The 11,266-nt window shown below is 27.2% G+C and overlaps 1 protein-coding gene across 2 annotated transcripts in view; it reads left to right on the forward strand.

Annotated features, from left to right (window-relative positions):
• The window catches only part of LOC101234753 (uncharacterized), a 48,926-nt gene extending 39,514 nt beyond the window's left edge, over positions 1-9,412 (forward strand). For both annotated transcript variants that reach the window (XM_065814971.1, XM_065814972.1), the window contains exons 15-19: positions 4,010-4,797; positions 5,464-5,654; positions 5,950-6,392; positions 7,827-8,828; positions 8,980-9,412. In XM_065814971.1, coding sequence (XP_065671043.1) covers positions 4,010-4,797; positions 5,464-5,654; positions 5,950-6,392; positions 7,827-8,828; positions 8,980-9,203 — 2,648 coding nt within the window. In that variant the 3' untranslated portion in view covers positions 9,204-9,412. The remainder of the gene's footprint in view (positions 1-4,009; positions 4,798-5,463; positions 5,655-5,949; positions 6,393-7,826; positions 8,829-8,979) is intronic.
• The last annotated feature ends 1,854 nt before the right edge of the window (positions 9,413-11,266 follow it).

Consider the following 11,266-nt stretch of genomic DNA (forward strand, 5'->3'; position numbering starts at 1 on the left):
GTAGTTTTATAAAATCCAATAAGAAATTATAAAAGTTTAGTAAAATTTTAACGGGGTGAGTTGAATTATAAAAATGCAGATGTATCAATTTTATTTTAAAATGTTGTCTTTAATTTAGTTAGAATTGTCACATTGAATTGGATTGTGGTCTTTCCTGACAAGAAATAAAAAACATGGTCAATGTACAGAAATAGTAATAAATAAGGCTAATAATAAATAAGTGGGTAAGAATTTTCATTTTTATTTCTATAAGTGAGTTTATATTTTCTAATTTTTAAGACCTAAGTTAGTCTCAAAAATTAGAAAGTAATAACTCAAATTGTTTTTTAGTTTTGTAATAGTTTTCAACAGTTTCTTTGTTCATAACAAGTAAAATTTAATAAACAGGTTTTGGTTTTTTATAACTCTTGTTTTATAAATAAAAAATTTAAGTAAATTTGACCATGTTTTTTTTTTCTGTTTAAGGAAAGACCGCTCTCCAATTCTAAGTAACAACTCAAACTAAACTATTCAAGACAACATCTTAAAAAAAAAAATCAAGCTAGATTGGGATTTTTGTAATTAAACTCGCCCGAGTAACATTGCGATGAAGGTCAAAATTATAGGTGTTAAGTTTACTTTTAAACATTTTAAGTTGAAATTATGCAATATCAAACATTACCAATGATTGATTAATAACATAATTATGCAATATCAAACATTGCCAATGATTATAATAAAACTTTTTACCATATTAATTCACTTGATTTTTTTTTTCTATCATTGCTGTATAAAGCAAAAAAATTAACTAAAAAAACTCATTCTAGAGAAAAACACTTTCTATTTTTTACAATTTTTTTTGAATATCTTAGTTATAGTTTCCATTTTATTGAGAGTTTTGAAAAGAGATTTTTGAGAGAGAGCATCTGTAGTCCAGCTATCCATGTACACTTCTCAATTAAAAATTGCCCCAAAATCATCAAAAGTATGTGCTTCTTTGCTCTAGTATCATTGGTATCTTTTGTGCTTGTAGCCAACCTTTGACCATTTAAGAAGACACCAAATTGATATAGTTATATAGGGATCTGTTTGGTCTTTTTCTTTATATATACATATATATATATATATATATATATATATATATATATATATATATATATATATATATATATATATATATATATATATATATATATATATATATATATATAGGCTGGGGTGAAAATTTTTTTATACCAAAATCTGTTTTTTGATGCAAGTTAATGTGGCAAACAAGCAAAAGCGAACAAAAGAAAATGCTAGGTAAAAGTACCCAATTTTTTCAACCAAGCATTTTACAAGAAATTGGATTAAAACTCAATAAATATAGCTATATAAAGAAAATGTAAGCAAAAAAATACAATGGCTTTGTTTTTTACATAAACTTTCAATTAGATCTTCCTTTTCTTTATGAATGATAATGTACTCAATGAGTCATCTGTCCTTCTTCTTCTAGGATTAACCCTTACTTCCGATCTGAAAAGTATCTCACCTACAGCGTGGGGATCACAGTGGCTGGTTAATTTAAATTAGGATAAAACCCAATTTTTTTCAGCTAATTGTTATTGCAATAACTTAGATCTTCCTTTTCTTTATGAATGGTGATGTACTCGATGAGTCATCTACCCTTCATTTTCTAGGATTAACTCTTACTTCCAATCTTTCTTGGAAAACATATATCAAATCCATTGCAAAATTAGCATCTGTTAAGGTCGCATCTCTGTATCGTGTTTGACACTTTCTTACTCCGGATTCTATTCTTTATTTCTATAAATCTCAAATCCGTCCTTGTATGGATTACTGTTGCCATATCGTGGGTGGATCTTCCAATGCCTTTTCTCCTTTGAGACAAGGTGCAAAATTTGAATGCATGATTTAAAACACCATACCTGTTAGCCTCTGAGTTCGTTGTTGTATTGATTTCCATTCTTTGTTTCATGATCACACGATGATTCATGAATCATAATGTGATCATGAAACAGAGAATGAAAATCAATACAACAACGTTTTCGTTCAATGATGAACGATAGGAATGCATGCAATGTTTCATAATTCAAATATGTCATTTGTGATTTTATTAATAATAGCTGCATTTTGTGCATTTGGTTTTTTTTCAGCTGTACAAAATATCTGACAATTTGATTGATAGTAGGCAGCTCATTCTTTGGTAAAAAAGCAGGAAGACCAAATATGTAGTGGCTGCTTTCTCTTTGAGTTTTAATACCTGATGTTGAAGGTTGATTTGAAACATTTGTTATGTCAAAAGGTTCATGAAAATTCATTTCACTTATAAAAATAAAAATACTTTAACTAATATGAGCACATAATACTACAGTTTTCCTTGTAAATATCCACAATAAAAATTGTTTTCAACCCAGCCTAATATATATGAGAAACCATTCTGCAAAACATGCTTAGTCACAAAAATAAAATTTTTGAGTTAATTCTATTTCCATGTTTATATACTTAAATCTATCGTCTATTTAAATATCCGACAAATTAAAAAATTTTTGGACCTAAAAATGGACAAAGAAATTAATTTCTGTTGATGCGCAACTAAAAGTAGTTTAGTTTTTTGTTGTTTTCTCAAAATCAGTTTACTCGGACTTAGGGCGTTTTACAAATGGGCTCATATATATACATCAGGAAGAATCAGGATTCTTTCTGATTAGCCTACTGATGGAGAAACACTGTGTAGAAGAAAGAAAAACACAGAAAAACTTTTCTTGTCAGAAAGTTTTTCTGTGTTTTTTTTATTACCTGATAGACTGCCTGCCCCAACCAAACCCTCAGTCGATGTAGCAGCACTTCGTTGTGAGTCAGGCTATTTGTCAATCGATGTAGCAGCACTCCGTTGCAAGTCAGGCTATATGTCAGTCGATGTTGTAACACTCATCAACTGACATATATATATATATATATATATATATATATATATATATATATATATATATATATATATATATATATATAGATCTATAGTTTGTTGGCTTTAGGAAGAGCGGAAGGAAAAAAGTGATTCTTACGCCAACACATACGTCACTTTTAATTACTTTTGACTTTCGTCCAACATTTCCGTGTTGGACGAAAGTAAAAACCATTAATTTAATTACAAATTAATCGTTTTTTAAAAAAACCACAAAAACGCAAATTTAATTGACCAGAATGTTTTTAAAAACATTCTGAATGTTTTTATAACATTTTGAATGTTTTTAACAATATAAACAAAGTTTTTATTTTTATTTTTTTTAATAAAATGTTTTTATTTTTATTTTTTTTAATAAAATGTTTTTATTTTTATTTTTTTTCTGTAAATCATGCGCGGAGTGTTGCTACATCGACTATCTTATAGCCTGACTCGCAAGGGAGTGCTGCTACATCGACTGACAAATAGCCTGACTCGCAAGGGAGTGCTGCTACATCGACTGACAAATAGCCTGACTCGCAAGGGAGTGCTGCTACATCGACTGACAAATAGCCTGACCCGCAAGGGAGTGCTGCTACATCGACTGAGGGTTTGGTTGGGGCAGGCAGTCTATCATTATTAAAAAAAAAAAATTCCGGTCTTGCATTTTAGTTTTTACTTTTTGTCAACAAAATATCTAAAAAACTTTCGGACAACATCTAAGTGTTTTATATATATATATATATATATATATATATATATATATATGTATATATATATATACGTATACACAGATTTATAGTTTAATGTCCAAATATTTTTAGTTCTGATTAAGATATTGAAATGCTTATGAAAGATTATATATATATATATATATATATATATATATATATATATATATATATATATATATATATATATATATATATATATATATATAATGGTTATATATAAATATATATATATATATTGTATATATATATACATATATATATATATATATAATGTATAAATATAGATATATATATATATATATACATAGTTGTTTATATCTAGATTCATATATATATGTATAGTCTTTTACAGTTGATGATGTTCTTGATGAAAGCGATGACAGCAGTAATGATGAAGATAATTATGAGTTAGTTGTACAAAACAATCTTGAAGTTCAAAAATCTAAAAATCGTTTAAATGGATCATTTACAACATTTCTTTCAAAGTTACAAAACTTAAGTCGTTTGGGAAGTTCCTCTGAAGTTAAAATTGATACAAAAGTGAATTTTCGACCTAAAAATTCTAAAAGTAATCGGGGTGGCAGGAAAACTTTTAGTGATGTAGTTTCAATACAAAATACAGAACCAAAAGATAACTTAAGACATGCCTCTATATCAAGTGAGCCTTTGAATTTCCAAAATAACTCTCCAAATGTATCAGAACTTGAAAAGAAAAACATTTTAGATAACGACCTGCAAAAGGTAAGCTCTATACAAGAAGCTTTCAATCAAAACAGTCTGCTAATACCACAACCAGAAAATGATCAGGGAAATACATTTCAAAAAACGTTACAACTCATTTCTCATGGATCTTTACTTCATGATAAGGAAAATAATACAACAGATGTTTTCCCACCTGATATAGTAATTGACATTGAAGCAAATTCAGAAGCTGAATGTCTGTCTGTAGTCAAAACAGAAGAAATTAAACATTGTATGCCAACAGTTGAAACAGAAGAAAACAAACATAGTTTGGCAACAGCTAAAACAGAAGAAAAAAAACGTGTGAAATTAAAAAAAAAAAAACGTGATCCCAGAAGTGAAAGTAAATCTGTAGACACATGGTCAAAATATTTGGACACAACTTCCAGGCAACATGAGGTTATTATTTATAATGTAAATTTTTGTAAATAATTCCATTAATTTAACAATCTTTAGTTATCAAGGAATTTATTATATAATATTATTAAATATTATATATACAAATAATTATCATATTTATGATAATTATTTGTACTGTATAATATTTAATATTATTAACATTAATAATTTTTTTTATTATGTATGTTTATAAATCAATAGGCTATAGTAAATATATATTAGAGATGCAGTGTTACATTTTTCAAATTTTTTTTAAAAATAAGTCAAATAATACTAAAAACTAACAACGTTTACAAATAAAAGTAAAATAAAAAAAGTGAATTATATTTACTAGTGACTTCATTTTAAAAACAACAACAGTTTATAAGCCTGAATATAGAAAATATATTGTATTGAAAGTTCTTCTATCATTGCACCAAATGATATTTACTAAATGATATTTGCATTTTATGTAAATAAATTTTAGTGGAAAAATTCACAAGTGAACAACGTTCTTTAACAACTTTGATTTTGGTACTATTTGATTTTTACCAAAAAAGGGTTTGCAAGTCTAAGTATTGAAAATGTATAGAACATGCGCTATTGCATCCCTATTATTATAACTTATAATTATCTTGTTATATGTCTTAATATTGATTTTTTTTTTGTTGAAAACATTTAATTTAGGTTTATTGTGCATTGAGTTCAGTAAAGAGAAGGTTAAAAAATAGTAAAAAGGCTAATGATAATATAGAAAGAGAGTCAATTGTTGCAAAAGAAAAATTTTTAGAACGCACACCTTCTTATGCTAAACGAGATGGAACTCTTCAAAGAAAAGCCTCTCTACTTATTCTAAGGGAAAAACAAATGAGTATGAGGTTAGTTTTTTGTTACTTTTGAGTATGAGGTTAGTTTTGGTTAAAAAATAATGTACAGTTCTTTAAAACAGGGTTTATTTATTGTTTATTTCTAAAGTAGGACATTTGAAAAGAATTTTTTACATGAACTTTCTATTATTAGTTTTTCATATTTATCATAGTTAACAAAATGAGTTTAAAAAAATTGATTTTTTATAACATCTTCAAATATCAAATGATATTATAAAATGAAGTTTTTACTAAAATATCAAAATATAGAGTTTAAAAAAGTTTTTTTTATAAATTTTGTTCTTAGATCGCAGCTTCACGAGTTCCAGCAACAATTGTCTCATGATGGCAGTATTTCTCCTGCAACAGAAAAACAAATGCAATTATTAACAACTCAACACAAGTACAGACGTTTAAATAATCCATATGACAACAAAAGTCCAGTGGATGAAATGTCACAAGAAGCTGTTAAGGGCAGCCGTCGTGAATTTATTGAAAGGTTAAGTCTGTTATCTAGTGCTAGATCCAGTAATGTAACAAGTTTAAGTGAAAGTAAGCGTAGTACATATGATGGAGGAAGAATAAGTTATTCAGTGGATACTAATGCAGATAAAGAACCAAATGCGAGTATATATGAAGACAACGTTTATGAGGATCGAGAAGATAACAGTAGGAGATCATATTCATTTTTTTCTAATGAAATTAAGTGTCGTGAAAATGATCCACTGCTTCCTGATGAGCGTGCTTTAGGTAAAATATTTTATATTTTGTATATTCATAAATGATATAACAAAGTAATAAATATAAATAAGTAGTAATATAAATACATTAATAAAATAAAATGTTAAAAGTGAAATAACCTACTTAAAATTTTTTGATAAACAAATTCTGGCGAAAGTTGTTTTTTAGTAAACATCTTCTAAAGAAACTTTACTGTTTGCAAGCTAACTGAATAACCTTATCTTGAGATTATTTAAAACTAGCTTTTTTAACTAATATTGACTGTCATAACAATCAATATTTTACAATTATTTTTAAATAAATTTTTTTCATTTGTTGCTACAATACAATTAATTTTATTATTGATTTGACTGTATCAAAATAGTGCCTGATATCAAACTATTAGTTTGTTAATTTATTAAAAAAAATTGGAAAAAATTAAAATTAAAAAGCTTGTATAATTTCAAAGCAATAAGATTATTAATGACTCTTTTTAATACTGAGATAATCTAATTTTCAAATCACTAGTTCTAAATCACATTGTTTTGCTTAATGATTTTTGTGTTCAATTAAAAAAGAAGTTTTAATATTTTGTTTAACTGCATCAGTAACAATCACAACAAAGTGCATGAAATAAAGAAGACAATAATTTTAAAAAACCTTTTCATTTACCTCATATATCGACTTTCTTGCTTTAGACCACAAAGATTCTCAATAGTTGCTTTTTATTCATAATGGTTAAAATTTTGTCTGTCATACTTTCCTCGGTTGCATTTGCAATTTTTATAAGTTGCAAAAAAATTGTTTTTTAGTTTCCATTCTAAAAATATTATCAAAACCATTTTCAAAGTAGACGTAAAGTTCAACAGCAGCTTTCTGTTCTCAGATGTACAGTCCACATAATTTCTAGCATATTTTGCAAGAAATTATGTGGACTAATTAGCTTGTCCTAAATTATCTTTTTTTACTTCAACAATCAATGAATATTTTTTCCCAGTTAAAATTTTTGTACAGAATTTCAACAAGCTATTTTGCAACTAAAACTGAAACCAAACTATTGTTTAAAAACAGTATGATATTTAAAAAATAATCTCCATGTCTTTTTGGGTATAGCTTGTCAAAGTTTTAAATGAGTTATTTTATTTTACAATCATTATTTGATGGAAATACATTTCATTGTTTTTTTCTCCATTCTTTGGTTGTGTGGCCAATCTAATTTTCTTATATTGTTTCCTTTAGAAGATTCATATCGTTATCCGAATAAAATGATAAACGTTTTATTTTTCAAAAATTTTCTGAAAAATTTTTAAGCTATTTAGAAAATTATCGGACAATCAAAGTAGTTAACGTTTTATACGGATATTTATAATTTCTAACCTTAAAATTTTGTATTGTAAAAAGTTTTTATATAGTTTAAATATAGTTCTTATTTTTTACAGTTTTATGGTTTTTTAATATTTATAGTTGAAGGTCTTTTAAACAAATATTCTCACTTGGAAACATCAATTAGAGACAGAATTTCTTGCCAACAAGACAGTCCTTCTGTGCCTTCAAGATTAACTTTCTCATCAGGAGTAAAAATTAAAGGGCTTTCGCCAAACCATTCACGCAAAACTAGCCGCGTCGAAAGAAGTTCTTCTTCTAGCTTTAATCGAACTGAGCCAAACTCAGAAGCATTAGCAATGTCTAAACTTGAAGAAGAGGACGATGAAACTAGGCAACAAGGACTTAAAACAATCAATAGCAATGTGGCGAGTGAAAATCTCACTGACGATAACGTATTCCAAAACAATGTTTCTGAAAAACCACTACACAAGAGTTTGAGCGTACCGTCAACAACCAATGGTTCTGATATAAACACACCATTAAGTAATCGAAAAAATATGTTAACTTTACCTGTAAAGCCGCCAGTTCAAAATGAAACAGTTCGTAAAATTTCAATCACTGTAAGATCAATAGCAAGACCAGAAAAACCAAATGAAGCTTTCGAAAGTTCATATAACCAATCAAGTAGTGAGTACGATGAAGAAGATTCAAACTGTCTTACAGAATCACCAAAATTATCAGAATTAAAACAGGAGGAAATGCTCCGCTTGTATAAAAAAGAAAATTATTTTAAGGATCGAAACGAAAAAAGTAATAAAAAGAAAACAAGGGAATCCATTATTCCTGAAACTGACTACGATTCAGGATCAACAAGTAGTGATTACGAAGAAAACTTTATTAAAACGGATGAAGGATTTATTATACCTGATGATACAATTAACAAAGTCATCGCCAGTTCCTCATCATCTAGTAACAAATTGGGAAGAAGACGAGGAAGTCAAAATCAACAAAATGAAATCGAAAAAATGTTTAAAAAAGACAATTATCTTAAAGATAGGTCGCGGGGAATCAAAATGCCTATTGGTTCAGCCGGAAAGGTCAATCAGTTGCTATCAAAATTTGAAAACAACAAGAACACAAGTAAGTTACAAAAAATTGAGTAAATATAGTTTTTTAAAAGTTTATTCTTTAAACATTCATCTATAAAATAAAATAAAGTTTATTAAAAATAAAGGGTATATGTACTAAAGTTTTTAAATGGTATAACTTTAATTAACATTAACTGTTTTAGGAACAAATTTAACTTCTAACAAAACTCGTAGAAGTTTGGAAAAACTTAACGAAAAACGTACTACAGGAAAACAGCGAACTTTTTTTAAAGTTTTAAAAACTCCGAAAACGACATATTGTAGCTCCTCGTCCAGCGACGACGAGAAAGCAGAGAACACTAAAAATTCGTTTAAACAAAGGCGATCAAGGAAAATTAGTGATCATCTTGAAAACATTAACGAGTGAAAAGCTACCTGAGTTTTTAGTTATCCAAAAAAAAAAATCAGTTGCATAGAGTTTTATATAGATGACACACATTTATATAGTATAAAGCATACGACGTCACTTTTTTTAGGGTTACTCCTATTTTGAGTATTTCAGCAGAGTTATATATTTTAGAGTTGTATATTTTTAATATTTTTTATTATATTAAAATTTAATTCTCAATAAGAAAATTTTATATATAAGGTAAAAGTGCTCGGATACATGGGTTTCCACAATACATAGGTTTCCACAATACATGGGTTTCCACAATACATGGGTTTCCGCAGTATTTTTTGGGTTGCAAACTATTCTTAATTTCAAATGAGAGTTATGTTTAATATTGAGAAAGTAGCAGAATTTAAAAGAAAAAGTATAGAATTTTTGAAATGTGGTTTTAAAGGCAAAACAGTAAAGATATTTGATATGAATCTATATTTATAATTTCAAACCAGTTTTTGATATGAATTCTTAAGAATTGTTTCAAATTCGGTGTCGTCGGCCCTGTCAATATCAACTCCTAACAAATTAAAGTAAAAACATGGCGGATCTCATAAAACTTTTTTAGTATGGCATTTTTTAATTTTTTTTTACAAAAAAAGCTTTTGAAAAATGACGTAAATTATGAAAAAAAAAAATGACGATAGAAGTTGTTATTAAATTGGAATATTTAAATAAAATAATAGTTTTATTAAAAAATAGAAGCTTTAATATATTTAACTCATAAAAAGTAATCAATGAAATTTAAAACAAGATATTGTTTGACATTGTATATATTGGCTGGCGTCTACTTGTCTAACTCAGAAAAAGTTAATTTAGCATACTTTTCATAAAGTTTCATAAAAGTTGAAATATTTAAAATTTAAATTTATTAAGTTAAATAGGTAAACAAATAGGGACATTTTTGTATACATTAGTTGTATTATATATATATATATATATATATATATATAATATATATATATATATATATATATATATATATATATATATATATATATATATATTAGGGTTATGACTTTTTTTCAACCTCATGCTGTACTGTAGTTTGATGAACTTTTACCTAAAAAGCATGAAGTGAAGTATTATTTGCATATCTTTTGAAAAAAGTTCATCCCGCCATTGAAAAATCGATTTTATGTCAAAATCGATTTTTCTATGGTGGGGTGAACTTTTTTCAAAAGATAGGCAAATAATAGTTCGTTTCGTGCTTTTTAAGTAAAAAGCACGAAACGAACTATTATTTGCAAATCTTTTAAAAAAAGTTCACCCCGCCATAGAAAAACCGATTTTGATGTCTGATGATACCCCCTAACTGTGTTCTAATATTTAAAAAAAAAAAAGTTATTTAAAAGCATATCATGTTGGGTCTCATGGTTGAGAACTAACATGATATGCTTTTAAAGAACTTTTTTTTTCAAAATATAAGGGACCCGTCTGATGTTTACGGGTCTTAAGTAACCCCTAAAAAAAGATTTTATTTAAAAAAATTTTAAATTTAGTATCAATTTATTACATAGAGCACATTTCAATATAGATCGACTAAAAATTGCATTCGATACTGTCGACCGTAAAATCTTGCTCGAAAAACTAAAAATACTACGGAATAAACTATATAACTATATAGTTATATAGTTTATTCCGTAGTATTTTTAGTTTTTCGAGCAAGATTTCATAGCTTTTTTATAGCTATAAAATGGCTTCGAAGTTCCTAATCAAACCGCAAACAATTTGTTTTTATTAACAACTATACCCAAAGCCATCTTCTAAATATTTCCTGTGGTGTTCCTCAAGGTTCTATCTTGGGGCCACTTTCATCCTTAACCTTTTAAAGCATCGAACTTAATGAGTATTATGTTTGCCGACGACACCAACTTATTCCTGACTAATAATGACAAATCTAAACTTTTTTCTACAGTGAATAATGAACTTAAAAACATATCTACATGGTTCAAATGTAACAAATTAACTCTTTGAATTAATAAAACCAAATGAATCCTTTTCCATTCGCTCTCTAAAAAACTCTATTTACCCTAAAATTTGCCCAA

This window comes from Hydra vulgaris, chromosome 13, assembly GCF_038396675.1.
Source record: "Hydra vulgaris chromosome 13, alternate assembly HydraT2T_AEP".
Taxonomy (NCBI): Eukaryota; Metazoa; Cnidaria; class Hydrozoa; order Anthoathecata; family Hydridae; genus Hydra; species Hydra vulgaris.